The following is a 26,988-nucleotide window of genomic DNA, read 5'->3' on the forward strand; positions in this document are numbered from 1 at the left end:
TGGTACAAAAGTTTTGGGTGAGGTGATTGACATTTATACAAGATAAAACACGAACCAATGGGTATAAAAACATAAGAATGGAAGTAACTGCAAAAGGCCTATTGGCCCATAGCATCAACACTTCTCTTGATGCTTCTATATTGGTTCGGAGTCTTGAAGTGGGTAGAATATAGTTGTGCATTAATTGGCTGTTGATTGTTGTACCAGCCCTAAAAAGGTGGGAGGTTTTCCATCAAGTCCATATAACAAGGCTTGATGGAAAACGTGAATGATCCCTCACTGTCTCGTTGCCTGGAGAGGATGGGATATCTGGGAAGTTAAATACCCCGGAATTCCCACCTCTTTAGGTCTCTGTGTATGGTGTAGGGATACAAGTGCGTACCTGCCATCTTGATGGGCAGGTTCGAGTCTCCTGGTGGGTGTGAGTGTCTAAAGTTCTATACTTCAAAACTTGTGGTTTAAAGAAAGTCATTGCGCATATGTGTATATATATGTGTATATATATATATATATATATATATATATATATATATATATATATATATATATATATATATATATATATATATATATATACTGTTAAGTACTTTTTGTTGATCAAAGACGAAGGTGATGGCAGCATTAAGTAGTTTTAAGTGACTTTAAGTTTGGTCGTAATTAGTAACAACTCGCTTGTTGGTAGTATCAATACTGATACACCGGAGATACGTTGTAAATTCGTTATATGGTCGTCATAGTCTGGTATGTCGTAAATCACAGGGTAAGATTACAAGACATGAAGTAAACGACATCATCAAGAGGAGCCTCGCCATGGCCCGCTGCCCGGCACAAAGAGAACCACACTTATTCAGACCCAACGATCCTCAGAAGCGTTCAGATGGGGTCACCTTGCTGCCTTGGAAGGATAGTAAGCAAGTGGTGTGGAACTACATATATACTTCCACACTGGCCAATACCTACCTCCACCACAGCACACACGGCACTGCTTCTATCAGGGAATTGCATAAAACCATCAAATACAGAGGTCTGGCACACTGCTGCAGCTTCGTTCCAATCGGTACGGAGACCCACGGCTCGTGGGGAAAATGTGCATTGAAGTTCCTGAAGGAATTGGGGGACATATTGATTGGCGCTACAAAAGACCAGAGAGCAAAAAGTTTCTTGTTCCAGCGCCTCAGTGTCGCGATTTATCAATGTTTCTCATTGGCGAGTTTTTTCATTTTACTTTTATTGGTTGTGTTGTGTGTGTGTTAAGGCCACATTTTGTAATGTAATCTTGTACAATAAATGTCCCTCTATGTATACACGTGTATATATTTTTTTCGTGAAATCACAGATAAATGGAGCTGAAGTCTTTTTGAGTGAGTGAGAAGGCTCACTACCCTTGTAAACATTGAAGGGTTGTTAATGGCCGGCAGGCAATAAAAAGGGTGGTTTAGTGACCAGATCGCCTCGTTAAGGGGGATCGTTATCCAGTTTAGAGCAGAATGAGGGAGGGGTGGTTTCTTGGGTGGGGGGGGGGGATATGCACTCTGGGAGGCAGTAGCGAAGTAATGGCTTCCTCTTCTTTCTTCTTTCATCCACGCCCATCTCCATCCCCCCTTCCCACCCTTTCCCCACCCCCTCTGCCCCCTTGCCTCGTACCCATCTAGCTCCCACCACCTATCCCAGCCCGGCTGCCCTATCCCACACCCGGCATCCTTCCCATAACCTTCCCTCCACCAGTCCTCCCCCTTGCCTCTCCCCCCCCCACCCCCCTCCTGTTCCTATCTCCTTCCCCCGTTAATCTTCCTCCACGAACATCCCCCCTCCCCATCCACCTATCATCCGCTGCGCCTATCCCTTTCTTCCCCGCTTATCCAATCCCTCCCTCTCTCTACCCCCCTTTAATCTGCTAATCCCCCAGCCCCCCTTTAACCCCCCTCCCTGACTATCCCCCCCCCCCCGCCTATCCCCCGTCCCTCCCCCTTGCTCCGTCTGCAACCCGTTCTCGCAAATTTAATAAGTCAATATTGACTTATTAAATATGTGCATAGGTGACATACTTAACATAATAGATACCCTTAAAAAGATTCATAGAAAACACCGACCTTACCTAACCTACTTAGTATGTTAAGATAAGCATCTTATTGCTTCGTAATTACAATTATTACCTAACCTATAATAGGTATAGGTTAAGTAATAATTGTAATTACGAAGCAATAAGATGCTTATCTTAAGATACAAACAAGGTTAGGTAAGGTTGGTGTTTTCTATGAATCTTTTTAAGGGTATCTATTATGTTAAGTATATCACCTATGCACGTGGTTAATAAGTCAATATTGACTTTACGAATTTGCGAGAACGGGTTGCCGTCTGTCCATCGCTACCAGTACCTGTCCGGACAGGTCAACAAGGGAGCTAACAGCTGTACCAACCATTAACCACTTATTTTTGTTTCTGTTTTGTTGTAGTGAATCGCAGCAGTAACCTGGCACTTAACACTGGGTCATATCAGGTCACGTGTGTGTGTGTGTGTATTCACCTAGTTGTGCTTGCAATAACACAGTGTATAACATGTCCTGACGTCAGCAGCGTGGTGTATAACATGTCCTGACGTCAGCAACATGGTGTATAACATGTCCTGACGTCAGCAACATGGTGTATAACATGTCCTGACGTCAGCAACATGGTGTATAACATGTAATGACGTCAGCAACATTGTGTATAACATGTCCTGACGTCAGCAACATGGTGTATAACATGTAATGACGTCAGCAACATTGTGTATAACATGTCCTGACGTCAACAACATGGTGTATAACATGTGATGACGTCAGCAACATGGTGTATAACATGTAATGACGTCAGCAACATTGTGTATAACATGTCCTGACGTCAACAACATGGTGTATAACATGTAATGACGTCAGCAACATTGTGTATAACATGTCCTGACGTCAACAACAAGGTGTATAACATGTCCTGACGTCAACAACAAGGTGTATAACATGTCCTGACGTCAGCAACATGGTGTATAACATGTCCTGACGTCAACAACATGGTGTATAACATGTGATGACGTCAGCAACATGGTGCAGACCACCACCTCAGGCCCCAGCAACACAGATGCTACGCCCTACATAGTGACCTTAATAGACCTCGCGCTTGCAAGACAGAGCTGTCAATTAGCCCTACTAATCAGTGCAATAATTCCGGACAAGACCGTAATCAAGCCGTCTGGGCCGTCACCTGGAGTCGAACCCACGGCACTCGGATTATTGGCCTTCTTCCCACTTCCCACCGCGAAAAATGGAGATCTCCCGTAGCACACACGAGGGGTGGGGGGGGGGGACGCGTGGGAGGCCACGCGTCCCCCCCCCCACACCACCACTACCACCCCACCACTACCACCACTACCACCACTACCACCACACCACCACTACCACCACACCACCACTACCACCACACCACCACTACCACCACACCACCACTACCACCACACCACCACTACCACCACACACCACTACCACCACACACCACTACCACACCACCACTACCACACCACCACTACCACCACACCACCACTATCACCACACCACCACTACCACACCACCACTACCACCACACCACCACTACCACCACTACCACCACACCACCACTACCACCACACACCACTACCACACCACCACTACCACCACACCACCACTACCACCACACCACCACTACCACCACACACCACTACCACACCACCACTACCACCACACCACCACTACCACCACACACCACTACCACACCACCACTACCACACCACCACTACCACCACACCACCACTACCACACCACCACTACCACACCACCACACCACCACACCACCACTACCACCACACCACCACTACCACGCCACCACCACTACCACCACACCACCACTACCACCACACACCACTACCACACCACCACTACTACCACACCACCACTACCACCACACCACCACTACCACCACACCACCACTACCACCACACACCACTACCACACCACCACTACCACCACACCACCACTACCACCACACCACCACTACCACCACACACCACTACCACACCACCACTACCACCACACCACCACTACCACCACACACCACTACCACACCACCACTACCACACCACCACTACCACCACACCACCACTACCACCACACCACCACTACCACCACACCACCACTACCACCACACACCACTACCACACCACCACTACCACCACACCACCACTACCACCGCACACCACTACCACACCACCACTACCACCACACCACCACTACCACCACACCACCACTACCACCACACCACCACTACCACCACTACCACCACACCACCACACCACCACTACCACCACACCACCACTACCACCACACCACCACTACCAGACCACCACTATCACACCACCACACCACCACTACCACCACACCATCACTACCACACCACCACTACCACACCACCACACCACCACACCACCACTACCACCACACCACCACTACCACCACTACCACCACACCACCACTACCACCACACCACCACTACCACCACACCACCACTACCACCACACCATCACTACCACCACACCACCAATACCACCACACCACCACTACCACCACACCACCACTACCACCACACCACCACTACCACCACTACCACCACTACCACCACACCACCACTACCACCACACCACCACTACCACCACACCACCACTACCACCACACCACCACTACCACCACACCACCACTACCACACCACCACTACCACCACACCACCACCACTACCACACCACCACTACCACCACACCACCACTACCACCACACCACCACTACCACCACACCACCACACCACCACTACCACCATACCACCACTACCACCACACCACCACTACCACCACCACCACCACTACCACACCACCACTACCACCACACCACCACTACCACCACACCACCACTATCACGCCACCACTACCACACCACTACCACACCACCACTACCACGCCACCACTACCACACCACCACTACCACACCACCACTACCACCACACCACCACAACCACACCACCACTACCACACTACTACCACACCACCACTACCACACCACCACTACCACCACACCACCATTACCACCACACCACCATTACCACCACACCACCACTACCACACCACCACTATCACGCCACTACTACCACACCACCACTACCACACCACCACTTCCACGCCACCACTACCACACCACCACTACCACACCACCACTACCACACTACTACCACACCACCACTACCACACTACTACCACACCACCACTACCACACTACTACCACACCACCACTACCACACCACCACTACCACACCACCACTACCACACCACCACTACCACACAACTACCACACCACCACCACTACCACACCACCACTACCACACCACCACTACCACCACACCACCACTACCACCACACCACCATTACCACCACACCACCACTACCACACAACAACTACCACGCCACCACTACCACGCCACCACTACCACACCACCACTACCACACCACCACTACCACCACTACCCCACCACAACCACACCACCACTACCACACTACTACCACACCACCACTACCACACTACTACCACACTACTACCACACCAACACTACCACACCACCATTACCACACCACCACTACCACACCACCACTACCACACTACTACCACACCACCACTACCACACTACTACCACACCAACACTACCACACCACCACTACCACACCACCACTACCACACTACTACCACACCACCACTACCACATTACTACCACACCACCACTACCACACTACTACCACACCACCACTACCACACCACCACTACCACACTGTACACCTGTTGATTGACGGTTGAGAGGCGGGACCAAAGAGCCAGAGCTCAACCCCCGCAAACACAACTAGGTGAGTACACTACCACACCACCACTACCACACTACCCCTACCACACTACTACAACACCACCACTACCACACCACTACTACTACACCACCACTACCACACCACCACTACCACACTACTACCACACCACCACCACACCACCACTACCACACCACCACTACCACACCACCACTACCACACCACCACTACCACACCACCACTACCACCACACCACCACTACCACACCACTACCACCACACCACCACTACCACACCACCACTACCAAACCACCACTACCACCACACAACCACTACCACACCACCACTACCACACTACTACCACAGCACCACTACCACACCACCACAATCACACTACTGCCACACTACTACCACCACACCACCACTACTACACCACTACCACACCACTACCACACCACCACTACCACACTACTACCACTACCACACTACTACCACACCACCACTACCACACGCCCAAAACCACACCACCACCACACCACTACCACACCACCACAACCACACCACCACAACTACACCACCACAACCACACCACCACAACCACACCACCACAACACCACTACAACAACACCCCCACACCACTGCCACCACACCACTACCACCACACCAATACCACACCACCACCACAACGCATGCGTCAACATGGGTTCAGGGATGGCAAGTCCTGCCTCACAGGATTAATTGAATTCTACGACCAGGCAACAAAAATCAGGAAAGAGAGAGAGGGGTGGGCAGACTGCATATTTTTGGATTGCCAGAAAACCTTTGATACAGTACCACACAAGAGGCTAGTGAAAAAGCTGGAGATGCAGGCTGGAGTGAAAGGGAAGGTACTCCATTGGATTAGGGAGTACCTAAGCAACAGGAGACAACGAGTCACTGTGAGGGGTGAAGCTAGATTGGCGAGGCATCACCAGTGGAGTCCCGCAGGGGTCAGTCCTTGGACCTATACTGTTTCTGATATATGTAAATGATCTCCCAGAGGGTATAGACTCGTTTCTCTTAATGTTTGCTGATGATGCAAAAATTATGAGGAGGATTGAAACAGAGGATGATAGTAGAAGGCTACAAGATGACCTAGACAGACTGAATGAATGGGCCAATAAATGGCTACTAAAGTTCAACCCGAGTAAATGTAAGATAATGAAACTAGGCAGTGGAAACAGGAGGCCAGACACAGGATACCGAATGGGATATGAAGTACTTCATGAAACGGACAGAGAGAAAGATCTAGGAGTTGATATCACACCAAACCTGTCTCCTGAAGCCCACATAAAAAGAATAACGTCTGCGGCATATGCGAGGCTGGCTAACATCAGAACAGCCTACAGGAACCTGTGTAAGGAATCAGTCAGAACCTTGTACACCACATATGTAAGACCAATCCTGGAGTATGCGGCCCCAGCATGGAGCCCGTGCCTTGTCAAGCACAAGACGAAGCTGGAAAAAGTTCAGAGGTATGCCACTAGACTAATCAAAGAACTAAGAGGCATGAATTACGAGGAAAGGCTGCGGGAAATGCACCTTATGACATTGGAAGACAGAAGAGTAAGGGGAGACATGATCACCACCTACAAATCCTCAGGGGAATTGACAGGGTAGACAAGGATAAACTATTCAACACTGGTGGTACGCGAACAAGGGAACACAAGTGGAAACTGAGTACCCAAATAAGCCACAGGGACGTTAGAAAGAACTTTTTCAGTGTCAGAGTAGTTAACAGGTGGAATGCAATAGGCAGTGATGTGGTGGAGGCTGACTCCATACACAGTTTCAAGTGTAGATATGACACAGCCCAGTAGGCTTAGGAACCTGTACACCAGTTGATTGAAGTTGAGAGGCGGGACCAAAGAGCCAGAGCTCAGCCCCCGCAAGCACAAATACGTGAGTCCACCACCACACCACCACCACCACCACCACACCACAACCACCACATCACCACCACCACCACCACCACCACACCACCACCACCACACCACCACCACACCATCACCACACCACCACCACCACACCACCACCACTACCACCACCACACCACCACCACCACACCACCACCACCACACCACCACCACATCATCACCACAAATTGCATCATCATGTAATCTATTCACAGTCAACTGGTATCTTTTATAGAGACAAATTCCATTTGGATTTCTCATTCAGTAAAGTGCTTTAACGATCTGCTGCAACAATGAAAGTCGGGTTAACTTTCACTTTATATGATAAAGTGCTATTAACGATCTCTTGAAACAATTACAGCTCTTTTGGCTTTGACTCTCAAGTCTGAGCAGAGAAATACAGAGTCACAGTGTTGATTAATGACCTGCTGCTTCCTCCTGCTCCTGCTACTGCTACTTCTGCTCCTGTTCTTGCTACTGTTGCTCCTGCTGTTGCTGCTACTGCGTATCGTCCTCTGCCTTTGTGAAGCAAAATATCACTTTATACCGTCTACGACAACCCTTTACCCCAATCCCCTTCCTCACTCCCCATTCCCCCACTCCACCCCCCTGCAGCCCTTACGTGTAATTAACATAAGAGAGGCGACGTAATGAGTAAACTCCTCCTCTGGACTAGATATTAACGTAACTCATTGGCGAGACACCTGGCCCGTCACCTCCAGGAGGACGGTATTACTATGGGACAGGCTGGGAGGGTAGAGGGGACAGGGTGGGACGGTAGAGGGGAGAGGGTGGGACGGGAGAGGGGACGGTAAACAGCTTCCCCACCTACAAAAAAAATTCCCTCATAGATGGATCATCTAACCGTCAATGACAAGGCTGGTGCAGCATACAATGTAATTAGGAACAATGCCTTACAATGCGGAAAATAAATAAAAAGCCCGTATTGAGAACTATGCCTCTTCAACACAAGCGGAGCTAACTGCCATTGTTATGGCGTCAACATTCCTTGAACGAAGCACTAACGGTGCAGTGATCTCCACTGATTCTACTGATCTCCACTGATGGGGCCTCGTAGCCTGGTGGATAGCGCGCAGGACTCGTAATTCTGTGGCGCGGGTTCGATTCCCGCACGAGGCAGAAACAAATGGGCAAAGTTTCTTTCACCCTGAATGCCCCTGTTACCTAGCAGTAAAATAGGTACCTGGGTGTTAGTCAGCTGTCACGGGCTGCTTCCTGGGGGTGGAGGCCTGGTCGAGGACCGGGCCGCGGGGACACTAAAACCCCGAAATCATCTCAAGATAACCTCAAGATAGTCGCTGAGATCAAGAAAGCAGTGAGAGTACTAACCAACCAGGGAAAGGTCATCAAATTTCTGTGGATCCCCTCCCATGTTGGAATCTGTAGAAATGAACGAGCAGATGTGCTGGCTGCTGAAGGAGACCATATTGAGTACTTCATACCAAAGACTGCTACAAATTAAAGGTATTGTCAGGCAACATCACCGTGACAAGGTAACTGAGGAAAGGAGGATAGAACAACAACTCGGTGAATCTGGACGTTGGTACAACATGGTTGCAGCTGGCAATCCCAATCATTACGGACGAAGAAGAGATGGCCGCGGGAGGGAATCAGTATTAGCAAGAATCCATCATGGATACAAATATCCATGGAAATTCGGAATGGAAACAACAGTTGAGCAGAGGAGTTGCAGAATCTGTGATGAGAGTGGGCAGCGCCTTGACCACTACCTGAGAGAATGTAAACACCTGAGAGACATTAGAAATATGTGTAGAATAATAAACCCCACTTTGTTTCAGTTAGGAAAATACTATTTGTCAAATATAGACATTGTGCCTCTGTAATCCTTTACACCACCGCCCACGGGATGGGTATGGGGTGCATAATAAAGAAAAAAATTGAATTGTTCTTGAAAGATTCCCCTGTTTTGCACCTGCAAGATAACGTAAGATTTTATGGGTTGACGAATGTTAATGTTTTTGTTTGAGAAGCTGTTCACTTGAGACAGTTAAGCAAGTCCCAGTTGTGTCTGGGTACAAGTGACAGGATGAACAACCCAGCGGGTTTTCTTCCTATTGGGGGAGTGTTGTACATGCTGCTATGGCGGTGTGTCCACTCACAGGATGTGTGGCGCTGCCCAATACTGTCACTATGGCGGTGTGTCCACTCACAGGATGAGTGGCGCTGCCCAGTACTGTCACTATGGCGGTGTGTCCACTCACAGGATGAGTGGCGCTGCCCAATACTGTCACTATGGCGGTGTGTCCACTCACAGGATGAGTGGCGCTGCCCAATACTGTCACTATGGCGGTGTGTCCACTAACAGGATGAGTGGCGCTGCCCAATACTGTCACTATGGCGGTGTGTCCACTCACAGGATGAGTGGCGCTGCCCAATACTGTCACTATGGCGGTGTGACCACTCACAGGATGAGTGGCGCTGCCCAATACTGTCACTATGGCGGTGTGTCCATTCACAGGATGAGTGGCGCTGCCCAATACTGTCACTATGGCGGTGTATCCACTCACAGGATGAGTGGCGCTACCCAATACTGTCACTATGGCGGTGTATCCACTCACAGGATGAGTGGCGCTGCCTAATACTGTCACTATGGCGGTGTGTCCATTCACAGGATGAGTGGCGCTGCCCAATACTGTCACTATGGCGGTGTATCCACTCACAGGATGAGTGGCGCTGCCCAATACTGTCACTATGGCGGTGTATCCACTCACAGGATGAGTGGCGCTGCCCAATACTGTCACTATGGCGGTGTATCCACTCACAGGATGAGTGGCGCTGCCCAGTACTATCAATATGTCGGTGTGTCCATTCACAGGATGAGTGGCGCTGCCCAATACTGTCACTATGGCGGTGTCCACTCACAGGATGAGTGGCGCTGCCCAATACTGTCACTATGGCGGTGTGTCCACTCACAGGATGAGTGGCGCTGCCCAATACTGTCACTATGGCGGTGTGTCCACTCACAGGATGAGTGGCGCTGCCCAATAAACTCGCCCCTCGGGGCAAAACTTAAAAAAATATTAAATAACAACTGGTGGCTCTCCAGTAGATGTCAACAGGAAGATATTACGGCCGGGGCGGTCACCCAAGACCGCCTATTATACATAAGGAAGATGAACACAATATATTCTAATTCGCCTTTATGTACATTAATGGCATTCCGTGAGGAGGTATTCCCTATGCAATTTGCGGTTCCCGGCCCATATATCAGAGCGGCCGCAATAAACAAGGCTGAAAACAGCACCCAGGGATCTGGACTCCCTGTAGTAATTAAAGGCTGATCAGGCACGCTGACGCCCGCGTCGGGGAATTATTTAAGCTCATCTGCATAATCGATAAAGCTACCAAACGTATAATTAGCAAAGATTGAACCTGGAAAACCGACCGATGTATGTCTTCAACTACCAGGGAACTTGTCGGACCATCCCTGTGTGTGTCGGACCATCCCTGTGTGTGTGGGACCATCCCTGTGTGTGTGGGACCATCCCTGTGTGTGTCGGACCATCCCTGTGTGTGTGGGACCATCCCTGTGTGTGTGGGACCATCCCTGTGTGTGTCGGACCATCCCTGTGTGTGTGGGACCATCCCTGTGTGTGTGGGACCATCCCTGTGTGTGTGGGACCATCCCTGTGTGTGTCGGACCATCCCTGTGTGTGTCGGACCATCCCTGTGTGTGTCGGACCATCCCTGTGTGTGTCGGACCATCCCTGTGTGTGTCGGACCATCCCTGTGTGTGTCGGACCATCCCTGTGTGTGTCGGACCATCCCTGTGTGTGTCGGACCATCCCTGTGTGTGTCGGACCATCCCTGTGTGTGTCGGACCATCCCTGTGTGTGTCGGACCATCCCTATCTGTGTCGGACCATCCCTGTGTGTGTCGGACTATCCCTGCACCCTGTGTGTGTGTCGGACCATCCCTGCACCCTCTGTGTGTGTCGGACCATCCCTGCACCCTCTGTGTGTGTCGGACCATCCCTGCACCCTCTGTATGTGTCGGACCATCCCTGCGCCCTGTGTGTGTGTCGAACCATCCCTGCACCCTGTGTGTGTGTCGGACCATCCCAGCAATCTCTGTGTGTGTCGGACTATCCCTGCACTCTCTGTATGTGTCGGACCATCGCTGCACCCTGTGTGTGTGTCGAACCATCCCTGCACCCTCTGTATGTGTCGGACCATCCCTGCACCCTGTGTGTGTGTCGAACCATCCCTGCACCCTCTGTGTGTGTCGGACCATCCCTGCACCCTGTGTGTGTCGGACCATCCCTGCGCCCGTGTGTGTCGGACCATCCCTGCGCCCGTGTGTGTGTGTCGGATCATCCTTGTGCCCCCGTGTCTTGTATTCCGCGCCCAGTGAGTGTACGTGTTAGAATTATATGTAGTAGTTATAATTAAGGAAAAATAGATTATTAAGTAAGGCGGAGTCCAGGAGCTAATTGCTTGATTCTGGAGAAACAAAAAGTAAATACAGGGGCTTCCTCCCACAAACACGAGCTCCCTACAAGGTGAGCTGAGAGCATCACAGCCTCGTAGAGAACGCTGCTCAGAGTCGGTCCCAGACAACAGCCACCACTCAAGAAACTTGGAATATGTCAGTCAATGAGAGGAACTTCTACAGTGGGAGCCACATTTGCAGGAATGCTAAGAGTGCAGAAGCCATGTCTACAGTGAAGGAGGATGCCATGAAATTAACTACTTCACAGGAAGCAGCAAGTTGCACTGGTCAACTGCTGGCAAGGAAAAATAACTGTAGTTGCAGTAGCATTTAGGAACAATAAGATTCGAGTCAGGTGGAGAGAAGAGCTAAGGACCAATCTGCAGTGACAGAGGTCGTGGAGGGGATACAGATGGAAGAGGCTGAACAACATAGAGTAAGTTTTCAGGCTAGGCTGGAACAACAAGGACACAGATCGACTGGTAAAGATAGCATTCCCAGGAGCTAATAGCTCGAGGGACCATTTCTGGTCCCAAATGAGAACACAAAAGAAGAAATTCTAGCAAAGAAGAGCAAACTGTAAAACACAATAGGATGCAAAAAAGTATTCCTTCAGAGGAACATGATGAGGGATGAAAGAATCATGACAGCAGATGCAAGGAAGAACTGCAGGGAGAGGGAAGAGAACCAGGGAACCTGAGTCCCCAACCCAACAATCCTAGAGGGAATTGACAAACCCTCCACCAGGAGTTCAGCAACTCCAGAGAGAGAATCGTAACACCCCACTTTTCATCCACATAGAAATCCTCCTCATCTTGAGCCCCTCCCTGGCCCCCCATCAATGACCCACTCTACCTGCCCCCCCTCCACCCCCCCCCCCCATATCCACCGTGTCTCACCTTCCCCTGGTCCCCACACCTCACCCCAACAACCTCCCAACCCTTCTTAACTACCTCGTAGGATCACAACCCCTAATAGAGATGCAAGGCAGGAGAGTGTATCTCTACCAGTACACAAAATGTACTACGTTCACAGTTAGGTCACTCATTGACTATGCTGCTCCTGCTCTTACATCCCTCAGTGATAACCAGTGGGAGAAACTGGAAGTGTCTCATAATGATGCTCTCAGAACAATGCTGGGAGCACTTATATGGACGCGTAGAGAGAGATTCTAAGAATGGAAACCAATTTACCAGCATTAGAAAACAGGATCAAACAAAGGACAGCCACCATAACAGCAAAACTTGTTGGAACCACCGCCAGACTGTCAATCAAAGATAGCATACAAAGATCGCTTCATAGAAACCTTCAATATAGAACCAGTGCATGGACGGATAATCTGGTTATAGATTATTAAAGATTATTAAAGTTATAGCTATCTGGTTAAAGCTATCTGGTTATAGATTATTAAAGATTATAGAGAAAGTGGACTTGAAATGGACCATTAAAAACAAAGGGGAAGATAGACCATATCAACACTTCCGATAGCCAGTTAAAAAATCAGCATGTGACTCGCAGAGGCTCAAAGCAGTCATAGAACAACAAATGGAAACCATCTCAAGACCGACAACCACTCACATCTTCACAGACGGATCAGTTGATCAAGAAAGAGGGGCAGCAGAGGGGCAGCAGTTTGCACTAACAACCATGAAGCTTACTGGAGCATGAATAGTGGGTGCTCAACATTGCAAACAGAATTATATGCCCTGAAGGAGGCAATAAACTATACAATTGAGAATAATTTACATGATGTCATCATTCATACAGACTCTAAATCTTCGCTCCAGGCATTGTTATCCAGTCAGCACAGAGATAATATACAACTCCTCACAGAAATCCAACATATAGGAAAAGAAGCCCATAATCTAGGGCTGTCAATCACCCTAAATTGGATACCAAGTCACATTGGCATAGATGGTAATGAAAAGACAGACTCACTAGCAAAAACTGCCACTGTCTACGTGTTGTACAGGTTCAAATATCTCTTAAGTTTTTCGCAGATTAAAGAGCAAATCAAGAAGAAAATACTCCCAACTATCAAAAGTCGCCACAGAGCCAAAGTAGCGGAAGGAAGATCCACTGCGATATGGTACGAACAAGCCACTGGGTACTCCTCTTTTAAGCTTGACAAAAAGATATCCAGAGACATTGCAGTACCCATACACAGACTCAGACTTGGTTACAAGTGCTGCTGGGAGGTAATGAACCCAATAGTTAAAGAGTGTCACATCTGTGCATCAAACTCAACATTAATCCAACGACAGCAGCTGCATTAGATGCACATTCCACAGCGACTACATTGATTAGAAAAGCCGTTGAGGAATGGGACTCACTAGTGAGCATTCTGCATCTACATCCGCCACCAAGATGTTATTAAAACAAGATTAAAACCAGTGCGCTAAAACAGAAGCGAAAAAGAAATAGGGAAAACGGAGGAAACCGCACCTCCAATTAGAACTTTGACCCAAATATCACAGTAACAAGGTTATCGCGAATAACCGAACTCAATTACGGGCTCAAGATAGCCTGTGCTACATGGACACTTCGTTCTTAGTAGCTAAATCTAAAACAACAACATTACAACCCCCATGTAGTTTGCCATGCTCACGGAACACCTTCCTACACCAACAGACCCGCCATGAAGGGGGAGAGTAGGTTTTTATGTGTGTGAGAAGACGTTACCATTACTAATAGTAATCAGTGCTGTAGAGTGGCAAAAGGCATACCTGTAGTACACTAGGTTCAAGGTGAGCTTAGGAGAGCCTTCAGGCATTCGCCTCCTGATGGACAAATTATTGTGTAAATCTATGTACAATTTTCTTATTGTCAGATCCTTAATTTCTTTAGTTGAACATTACGTGCACTACATTAGGAAACTCAGCTGAAGAGTACACTCCGTCAGGAAGCGTGTCGGACCATCCCTGCGTGTCGGACATGCAGGGATGGTCCCATGTTGGGTCTCACTGTTGAGCCCACATAGGGAGCAGATCATGGTTATGACGGGGGTCGCCATGTGCCCCAGTCCCTGATGAATTGGGAGGAGTTCTTGTCTTGGAAGCCAGAGTCAAGACGTCGGTCATCTTACTCGCTGTGGAGTCAACCATGACGCATTAATGGTGTACCTAGACGATATGTGTAAGCCCCTGCGATTGGGGCAGCCATCATTGCCTGTTCCCCCATTAGTCAGATTCATAGACCTGTCTGTTGGCTCCCCCCCCCCTTCCCCAGGACGGTTGTGAGGACCTTAGGGACTGCCAAATTATTCTGTCTCCGGAGTGTGTGGGGTAGACGGGCGTGGTCTCCCTGGCAGGACAGCTGGTAGTGATCACCTGACATTATCCAACATCAATTAGTTAACCAGCACCTATATTCAAGCTCTCGCCTCAAAATCCTACCCCCCCCCCCCCCTCCGTAACATTGCACGAATTAGCCGTTCGTGTAAGTTAGCAAAACTCAGCCCGTCCTCCTGTTTTGGTAGTTCTTATAGTAACGCGGACGACCATAGCGTATATTCCGACGTACAACGAAATTAGAACGTAGGAATCTGAACTATTGAGTTGGACAAACCTGAAAACTATGTTTTACTTGTGTTGCTTTGACAAACTAACCTAACCTAACCTCTTTAGGCCTAATACACGATATCTGAGGCCTAATATAGTACTAAGGAATATTAAAGTTTGTGTTTTAGCTTCATTTATTATAAAATAATTCCCTACTAGTCAGTATACTACTATCTAGAAGGTCAGTACGTACGAACTCTGACTCTTGAGGATGGTGACAATAGGTACTATATAAACAAGAGGAAGGGTTGGTAACACTGGTAGCGAGAGAGAGAGAAGTCACGTGACCACCTCGGAAGCAACAGAGTACCTACGTCATCGTGTTTCATCAAAGTCATCAGTGTAACTGGGTGTTACACGGTGACGTCACCCCCTCACGCTACTAACAAGCACACCATTGTGTTGCCCGCCTCCCTCCCGCCGCCTGTCACTCTACATTTTATGTTAATGAATGATCAATGTTGTTATCTGGTTGATAACATTTATTTTGCTGGGTCAAGAATATTACTCTGACTCATTGACCTTTGTGTGTACTCACTTAGTTGTGCTTGCGGGGGTTGAGCTCTGGCTCTTTGGTCCCGCCTCTCAACCGTCAATCAACTGATGTACAGATTCTTGAGCCTATTGGGCTCTATCATATCTACACTTGAAACTGTGTATGGAGTCAGCCTCCACCACATCACTTCCTAATGCATTCCATTTGTCAACCACTCTGACACTAAAAAAGTTCTTTCTAATATCTCTGTGGCTCATTTGGGCACTCAGTTTCCACCTGTGTCCCCTTGTGCGTGTGCCCCTTGTGTTAAATAGCCTGTCTTTATCTACCCTATCAATTCCCTTCAGAATCTTGAATGTGGTGATGATGTCCCCCCTAACTCTTCTCTCTTCCAGCCAAGTGAGGTTTAATTCCCGTAGTCTCTCCTCGTAGCTTATACCTCTCAGCTCGGGTACTAGTCTGGTGGCAATCCTTTGAACCTTTTCCAGTTTAGTCTTATCCTTGACTAGATATGGACTCCATGCTGGGGCTGCATACTCCAGGATTGGCCTGACATATGTGGTATACAAAGTTCTGAATGATTCTTTTCACAGGTTTCTGAATGCCGTTCGTATGTTGGTCAGCCTGGCATATGCCGCTGATGTTATCCTCTTGATATGGGCTGCAGGAGACAGGTCTGGCGTGATATCAACCCCCAAGTCTTTTTCTTTCTCTGACTCCTGAAGAATTTCCTCTCCCAGATGATACCTTGTATCTGGTCTCCTGCTCCCTACACCTATCTTCATTACATTACATTTGGTTGGGTTAAACTCTAACAACCATTTGTTCGACCATTCCTTCAGCTTGTCTAGGTCTTCTTGAAGCCTCAAGCAGTCCTTTTCTGTCTTAATCCTTCTTATAATTTTGGCATCGTCCGCAAACATTGAGAGAAATGAATCTATACCCTCCGGTAGATCATTTACATATATCAGAAACAAGATAGGACCGAGTACAGAGCGCTGTGGGTCCACTGCTGACTTTACGCCAATCGGAGGTCTCACCCCTCAACGTAACTCTCTGCTTCCTATTGCTTAGGTACTCCCTTATCCACTGGAGCACCTTACCAGCTACACCTGCCTGTCTCTGCAGCTTATGTACCAGCCTCTTATGCGGTACTGTGTCAAAGGCTTTCCGACAATCCAAGAAAATGCAGTCCGCCCAGCCCTCTCTTCATTGCTTAATCTTCGTCATCTGGTCGTAGAATTCTATTAAGCCAGTCAGGCAAGATTTACCCCTCCCTGAACCCATGTTGGCAATTTATCACGAAGTCCCTTCTCTCCAGATGTAATACCAGGTTTTTTTTCACGATCATCTCCATCACCTTGCATGGTATACAAGTCAAGGACACTGGCCTGTAGTTCAGTGCCTCTTGCCTGTCACCCTTTGTGTATATTGGGACCACATTCGCCGTCTTCCATATTTCTGGTAGCTCTCCCGTCTCCAGTGACCTACTATACAGTATGGAGAGTGGCAAGCAAAGTGCCTCTGCACACTCTTTCAGTATCCATGGCGAGATACCGTCTGGACCATACTGAAACTGGAAATACTGGTCCTGATACTGAAAATGGAAGTTGTAGTGAGTGAACTGGTACTGGTGAGGGAGCTGTATTTATTATTATTTCATTATTTTCTACCACAGACGTGGCCAGACATTTACAATGCTAATCAGCATATATACATTTTCTTCTGTCCTCCATGGACAGGGTTAGAGAAGTGTTAAACATATAGTTCAAGGGTTTATTGAACAATCAACCACAGAAGGTGATTCGGTGCTTTAAAATGCTAAGCAAACCTACGTACGTAAATACATAGATACACAGATATACGTCTGCCCTACATAAAGTGTTTGATGTGTCTTTTATATAGTGTCATTAATGTGCATTTACAAAGGTGAAATGTAATTCTGATCAGCTTCCATATATACTTTATACACATATACACACACATGCATTCACGTACATTTGTCTCTTTTACTCTGACAGGGTTAGATAGCTGATAGAGAAACTAGTTTGCAATTAAGCACTTAATCACTGAAGGTAGTTAAGGTGCTTTTACAAGCTCAGGTTATATAGTTACATCACATACATACATTGTATAATTGGTACATTACATGGTTAATCTTGGGTACAAGTCCAATATATCATCAAGTGTTCCAGTACTCATATAGTAATTACACAGTTCAGCATACCTTAGCCCAGGAGGGCGAAAGTCAGTCAGTATGGGACATTCTACAATATAATGTTGTGTGGGGCGCAGAAGTGGAGCCCCAGCGGGAGGAGCCACGACTGATGAAGGCGCTAAGACAGACGAAATAACCTCAAAGGAAGCAAATGAGGAGAGTAGCAGTAGAAAATCTTCCCCTGAAGTGTCGTAAAGGACAGGGGTCTTAAGAAGTCTCTCACAAAGCCGCCTACAGATGTTATAAATACTTCGATCCCATTCGCCGTGCTGGAAGACGAGTGCTGTACAGAGACTGCAGTTCGCTCGACAGTCAAGGCAACGAAGGGAGCGCAGGTCCATCAAGGTCTCCACAAAGTGAAGTACCTAAGTTAATTTTGGTTGTGGGAGATTCCCAGGTGAGGGTATTTAGATAATTTAGATAATTTAATTTAGGTATTTAGATTATTTAGACGGGGGAACAGGTTATCTGTTTGCTATCCGGGAGCTGGAATTAGTGGTATAGTAAATAACATGAATGACATTATGGCTGGAAATGGGAACAAAGCCATTATTTGTATCAGTGCCAGTGGAAATGGTGTAGGACGAGTTAGAAGGGAGGCACTGATACAGAGGTTTAAGACAGCTATAGAATTAGGAGCAAGGAAGGAATCCCGATCATATGTGGCATTCTTCCAAGAAAGGAAGTTGGTAATGAATGGTTGTCGAGGGCACTTGGTGTCAATTGCTGACTGGATAAATATTGTAAATTAAATGCGATAGCCTTCATTGATAACTGGGAACACTTTTATGGAAAGAATAACATGTATCCAGCATATGTTAGCTGGAGCTGGAGCTCTAGCTAACATACCCTCTCACTGTAACTGACGCCAAGAGGCTATGGGTAACTGCAGTATGGGCCAATAGGCCCTCTGCAGTTACCTTTATTCTTATGTTCTTATGAGGTTTCTCCTGATGCTTTCTCTTGAGGTTTCTCTTGAGGTCTCTCCTGATGCTTTCTCCTGAGATTTCTCCCGAGATTTCTCTTGAGGTTTCTAAACTGGACTGTTGGCCTGGCCTGGCATCTGGTTATAGCATCCGGCCGACACATCCTCATGATCTTCAGTGCAAATATTAATTTCAGATGCCGCTACGAGGTAAGACTTGAAAACAGAGTTGTATTTGTTTAATTGAATTATATTATCCACGGGGGGCGCTGACCCCTTCCCCTTATTAATAAATAGAGTATCGTGCATAAGACGCCATACTCTGACGCGTGTGTGTAGGCACATACGATAGCCCCTTCCTAGTGTCTGACCTGACCTGGCCTGGCCTGACCTTTCTTGAGTATAGTGTCGTATAGGGCAGCATTTTCTACAAACACAACATCGTGTGTTGCTTCCTGCATTGGTCTTTGTTGCAAGATGCGTTGCTAGCTACAAGCGTCTGACCTCAATTGCCCATCCTCCTGTCATGTCGACGACCCTCCCTCAGTCATACAGCCAACGACCCCCCCCAGTCATGCAGACAACGACCCATCCCCCCCCCCCAGTCATGCAGCCAACGACCCCCCCCCCCCAGTCTGCCAGGCCATTCCCCATCCGGTGATTAGTGAGATCGCCAGCTTCATGGAGAACAATGCCCACAGCCACCCAGGTCAACATGGGTTTAGAGCGGGAAGATCCTGCTATTCGCAACTGCTCAACCACTATGACAAAATCACGAAAGCACTTTGGTAGCAAAACACAAAATGCAAACTTTGGAAAGGCATTTAATACATGTGACCATGGAGTGATAACATGATATCAGGAGGAATAACAGGCACAATTGGAAGGTGAAGATATTCAGTTTCCTGTCAAAGAAAATGTTCAAAGTCAAAGAACATTGTGTGATTGACTGTCAAGGATCAATCAGACAATGACAGGTCAAGCACAGTGAGAAGCTTTGTGCTGGAGGACACACTCTGCACCACTCATGTTTCTCATTCGCGTAACAGATACTAGGGGGATACCCGGCTGCTCCCGGATCTCCCACTTTTGCTTACTCCCTCCCTTTCACCCAGTCTCCCCCTCTCTCTCATCTCTTGTCCCCACTCTCTGTTGTTATTGTTGTTGTTTTTTAAATTTAGCTACTCAGAACGAAGTGACCAAGTAGCACGGGCTATGGTGAGCCCTTAATCGAGTTCGGTTATTCGCGATAACCTTGTTACTGTGATATTTGGGTCAAAGATTTAAATGGAGGAGGGTTTTCCTCCTTTTCTCCTGTTTCTTTTTCGCTTCTGTTTTAGTGCACTGGTTTTAGTCTTGTTTTAATAACATTATCTTGGTGGCGGATGTAGATGCACCGTGTTCACTAGTGAGTCCCATTCTCAACGGCTTTTCTAATCAATGTAGTCGCTGTGGAATGTGCATGTAATGCAGCTGCTGTCGTTGGATTAATGTTGAGTTTGATGCGCAGGGCTTCAGTAGCTTCACATTCCAGTAAGTAGTGCAATAGTGGGGCCTCTGCTTCTGTTCCACAGATGTGACACTCTTTAACTCTTGGGTTTATTACCTCCCAGCAGCACTTGTAACCAAGTATGAGTCTGTGTATGGCTACTGCAATGTCTCTGGATATCTTTTTGTCAAGCTTGAAAGAGTAGTACCCAGTGGCTTGTTCGTACCATATCGCAGTGGATCTTCCTTTCGGTACTTTGGCTCTGTGGCGACTTTTGATAGTTGGGAATATTTCTTTTTTATTTGCTCCTTAATCTACGAAAAACTTAGAGGTATTTGAACCTGTACAACAGGTAGACTGTGGCAGTTTTTGCTAGTGAGTCTGTCTTTTCATTACCTCTCTCTCCTCCCCACTCCCAATCTCCTCTCCGTCTTCTCCTCTCCCTCTCTCCATCTCCAAATATCTCCACAACATTCCCCCTCCCCCTTTCACCTCTCCCCATCTCCCCTCCCCCCCCTTACCTCTCCCCCTTCCTCCTCCCCACCATTCTCCCTCCCCCCCTCTCTACCATTCTCCCTCCCCCCCTCCCTACCATTCTCCGTCCCTCCCCTCACTATTGTCCCCCTCACAATTCCCCCCCCCTCACAATTCCCCCCCTCACAATTCCCCCCCCCCTCACAATTCCCCCCCCCCTCACAATTCTCCCCCCTCACAATTCCCCCCTCACAATTCTCCCCCCCCCCTCACAATTCCCCCCCTCACAATTCCCCCCCCCCCCCAATTCTCCCCCTCACAATTATCCCCCTCACAATTCTCCCCCCTCACAATTCTCCCCCCCTCACAATTCTCCCCTCACAATTCTCCCCCCTCATAATTCTCCCCCCCCCCTCACAATTCTCCCCCTCACAATTCCCCCCTCACAATTCTCCCCCTCACAATTCTCCCCCCCTCACAATTCTCCCCCCCCTCACAATTCTCCCCCTCACAATTCTCCCCTCCCTCACAATTCCCCCCTCACAATTCTCCCCCTCACAATTCTCCCCCTCACAATTCTCCCCCTCACAATTCTCCCCCCCCTCACAATTCTCCCCCCTCACAATTCCCCCCCTCACAATTCTCCCCCTCACAATTCTCCCCCCTCACAATTCTCCCCCTCACAATTCTCCCCCTCACAATTCTCCCCCCTCTCACAATTCTCCCCCCTCACAATTCTCCCCCCTCACAATTCTTCCCCCTCACAATTCTTCCCCCTCACAATTCTCCCCCTCTCACAATTCTCCCCCTCACAATTCCCCCTCACAATTTCCCCCCCCTCACAATTCTCCCTCCCTCACAATTCCCCCCTCACAATTCCCCCCTCACAATTCTCCCCCTCACAATTCTCCCCCTCACAATTCTCCCCCCCCCTCACAATTCTCCCCCTCACAATTCTCCCCCTCACAATTCTCCCCCCTCTCACAATTCTCCCCCCCCCCTCACAATTCTCCCCCCCCCCCTCACAATTCTCCCCCCTCACAATTCTCCCCCCTCACAATTCTCCCTCCCTCACAATTCCCCCCTCACAATTCTCCCCCTCACAATTCTCCCCCTCACAATTCTCCCCCCCTCACAATTCTCCCCCCTCACAATTCTCCCTCTCACAATTCTCCCCCCCCTCACAATTCTCCCCCTCACAATTCTCCCCCCTCACAATTCTCCCCTCCCTCACAATTCTCCCCCTTCACAATTCTCCCCCCTCATAATTCTCCCCCCTCACAATTCTGTTGGATATTTCCAACACCGAATACAACACTGTTGTATTCTCATTACTTATTACTAACTATACTAATTATTGTAGTAAGTAAAATTAACAACACGTAGAATTCTCATGTACTAATAATTTCATCTGTGCAGTAGGCTAGGATTCTCACGTCACCTGACGCCAGTATTGCGTCAGATTTCCTTACAGTAAACACATTATATCCAATGTATGTGAGAATTAAATTCGATTCTCTATAACTAAGGCATTCTGTATGATAACTAATTGCGGATGAAATTGACCTCCAACTAAAAGCCGAATAGAGCGTTGGAGTCATAGCGTTTATCTCGTAATAAAGCTAACGTCACCAGTGAATGCCATGGGGAGACATTAATTCCTCTCCCTTATATATTTACTACTCTTAAAGTGGTAAATAATAATAATTTCCTCCTCTAAATAATAAACCCGTCCAGTCTTCAACGTTTCAAGCGTAAATGCGAGAAATATTAATGTTCGTGACATAATTTGTTTTATGAACGCGGGACGCGGCGTGGGTTGAGGAAGACCATACAGAGTACACGTGGAGAGCCGCTCAGAGGCAGACCTGCGCATACCGTACTCACAAGGAGACGCCATTGCCCAGCCACTAGGGCAGACGTTATCCATCCTCAGATGAAAGTCGCCACTGTGAGGCGTGAATAACCTTGCAGATAATATCTTCTACTGGTGCTGGTGTCATATAAGGAACCTACTTAACTTGGTTCTGGACTACACGTGACCGGCCAGTGAAGCGCGCCACGATCCAGGATAAGCCTAACAGGAGCGTGGAGACGCGAAGCACGGCAATCTTAAAACTTATACAGTGCCCTTTCAGCTAAGTATATTCCTTTATGTGATGCATCTGGTAAAGAGTTTAGTAGTAGCTGGGTGATTGACCGTTATGACGCACGATAACATCTAATAACAGGTGATTAAAATTTGTCACCTGTAACTCTCAATTTCTTGAATATAGAGATTCAGTAGTTAGTTGCTACTGTAAATATTTGTCTTGCAGCACGAGAGAAGAACTCTCCATGCCGCCTTCTCCCATGTTAATCCGTCCCATTCGTCAGCCGACCGAGTCCAGAGAATAAGAGGAACTTCCATGGCTTGTCGAAAGGAATCGTCATTAAGCTAAGACTTTATTTTCTTTCATGATTCTATTGCAATTTCTTAAGTACAGAATTCCTCAGGATTAATATGTGGTTTACTGTAATTCTCATTACTATGCTCATAATCTATGTTCCCATTTATGGTAATGATATCAGTTTCAATATAATTTTTATAGGATTAGATTATTATTAATTGAATTAGTGAACGAACCACGCTAATTCCTGGACGTACTTACCTCCAGTAATAACCCCCCAATGTAGGTGTTTGAAGGTTTGATTCATTTAATTATACAGCCCATTAATTATTTCTATGATCACATTCTCTAGTATTTTATCCATAGTTACTGGTTCATCTAGGAATTATCTAATGATCAGAAATTCTCAGTTTCCCTCTTTACTATAAAAGTGGGTGGTCCTTCGTAATTTAATTTACTACATTAATATTTAAATAATCACAATCAAGCCCCAAATATCCCACAAATTCTCCCCCCTCACAATTCTCCCCCCTCACAATTCTCCCCCTCTCACAATTCTCCCCCTCTCACAATTCTCCCCCTCACAATTCTCCCCCCCTCACAATTCTCCCCCCTCACAATTCTCCCCCCTCACAATTCTTCCCCCTCACAATTCTTCCCCCTCACAATTCTTCCCCCCTCACAATTCTCCCCCCTCACAATTCTCCCCCCTCACAATTCTCCCCCCCTCACAATTCTTCCCCCCTCACAATTCTCCCCCCTCACAATTCCCCCCTCACAATTCTCCCCCCTCAATTCTCCCCCCTCACAATTCTCCCCCTCACAATTCTCCCCCTCACAATTCTCCCCCCTCACAATTCTCCCCCCTCACAATTCTCCCCCCTCTCACAATTCTCCCCCCTAACAATTCTCCCCCTCACAATTCTCCCCCCTCACAATTCTTCCCCCCTCACAATTTTCCCCCTCTCACAATTCTCCCCCTCACAATTCTCCCCCCTCACAATTTTCCCCCCTCACAATTCTCCCCCTCACAATTCTCCCCCTCACAATTCTCCCCCCTCACAATTCCCCCCTCACAATTTCCCCCCCCCCTCACAATTCTCCCTCCCTCACAATTCCCCCCCCCCTCACAATTCTCCCCCTCACAATTCTCCCCCCCCCTCACAATTCTCCCCCCCCCTCACAATTCTCCCCCTCACAATTCTCCCCCCTCACAATTCTCCCTCTCACAATTCTCCCCCCCTCAGAATTCTCCCCCTCACAATTCTCCCCCTCACAATTCTCCCCTCCCTCACAATTCTCCCCCCCCCCCCTCACAATTCTCCCCCCTCATAATTCTCCCCCCTCACAATTCTCCCCCTCACAATTCTCCCCCCTCACAATTCTCCCCCCTCACAATTCTCCCCTCTCTCACAATTCTCCCCCTCACAATTCTCCCCCCCATCACAATTCTCCCCCCCCCTCACAATTCTCCCCCCCTCACAATTCTCCCCCCTCACAATTCTCCCCCCTCACAATTCTTCCCCCTTCACAATTCTCCCCCCTCACAATTCTTCCCCCCCTCACAATTCTCCCCCCCTCACAATTCTCCCCTCCCTCACAATTCTCCCCCCTCACAATTCTCCCCCCTCACAATTCTCCCCCCCTCACAATTCTCCCCCCTATCACAATTCTCCCCCTCACAATTCTCCCCCCTCACAATTCTCCCCTCCCTCACAATTCTCCCCCCTCACAATTCTCCCCCCTCATAATTCTCCCCCCCTCACAATTCTCCCCGCCCTCACAATTCTCCCCCTCACAATTCTTCCCCCTTCACAATTCTTCCCCCTTTCACAATTCTCCCCCCTCACAATTCTTCCCCCCCCCTCACAATTCTCCCCCCTCACAATTCTTCCCCCTTCACAATTCTCCCCCTCACAATTCTTCCCCCCCTCACAATTCTTCCCCCCCTCACAATTCTCCCCTCCCTCACAATTCTCCCCCCTCACAATTCTCCCCCTCACAATTCTCCCCCCCTCACAATTCTCCCCCCCCCTCACAATTCTTCCCCCTCACAATTCTCCCCCCCCCCTCACAATTCTCCCCTCCCTCACAATTCTCCCCCCTCACAATTCTCCCCCCCTCACAATTCTCCCCCCTCATAATTCTCCCCCCCCCTCACAATTCTCCCCCCTCACAATTCTCCCCCCTCACAATTCTCCCCCCCTCACAATTCTCCCCCCTCACAATTCTCCCCCCTCACAATTCTTCCCCCTTCACAATTCTCCCCCCTCACAATTCTTCCCCCCCCTCACAATTCTCCCCCTCACAATTCTTCCCCCTTCACAATTCTCCCCCTCACAATTCTTCCCCCCCTCACAATTCTCCCCCCTCACAATTCTCCCCTCCCTCACAATTCTCCCCCTCACAATTCTCCCCCTCACAATTCTCCCCCCTCACAATTCTCCCCCCCCCCTCACAATTCTTCCCCCTCACAATTCTCCCCCCCCCTCACAATTCTCCCCCTCACAATTCTCCCCCCCCCTCACAATTCTCCCCCCCTCACAATTCTCCCCCCCTCACAATTCTCCCCCCCTCACAATTCTCCCCCCTCACAATTCTCCCCCCCCTCACAATTCTCCCCCCCCTCACAATTCTCCCCCCCTCACAATTCTCCCCCCTCACAATTCTTCCCCCTCACAATTCTCCCCCCCTCACAATTCCCCCCCTCACAATTCTCCCCCCCCTCACAATTCTCCCCCCCTCACAATTCTCCCCCCTCACAATTCTCCCCCCCTCACAATTCTCCCCCCCTCACAATTCTTCCCCCCTCACAATTCTCCCCCCCTCACAATTCTCCCCCCCCCTCACAATTCTCCCCCCCTCACAATTCTCCCCCCCCTCACAATTCTCCCCCCCTCACAATTCTCCCCCCCTCACAATTCTTTCCCCTCACAATTCTTCCCCCCTCACAATTCTCCCCCCCTCACAATTCTCCCCCCCTCACAATTCTCCCCCCCCTCACAATTCTCCCCCCCTCACAATTCTCCCCCCCCTCACAATTCTCCCCCTCACAATTCTTCCCCCCTCACAATTCTCCCCCCTCACAATTCTCCCCCCCCCTCACAATTCTCCCC

General features: G+C 48.5%; 1 protein-coding gene across 1 annotated transcript in view; it reads left to right on the plus strand.

The window, feature by feature from the left end:
* Positions 1 to 810: 810 nt before the first annotated feature.
* Positions 811 to 26,988, plus strand: part of LOC138367615 (ice nucleation protein InaA-like) — a 40,492-nt gene continuing 14,314 nt past the window's right edge. Inside the window, exon 1 of the mRNA XM_069329337.1 lies at positions 811 to 907. Coding sequence (XP_069185438.1) covers positions 811 to 907 — 97 coding nt within the window. The remainder of the gene's footprint in view (positions 908 to 26,988) is intronic.

The sequence above is a fragment of the Procambarus clarkii genome, chromosome 22, assembly GCF_040958095.1.
Source record: "Procambarus clarkii isolate CNS0578487 chromosome 22, FALCON_Pclarkii_2.0, whole genome shotgun sequence".
In the NCBI taxonomy this organism is placed as follows: Eukaryota; Metazoa; Arthropoda; class Malacostraca; order Decapoda; family Cambaridae; genus Procambarus; species Procambarus clarkii.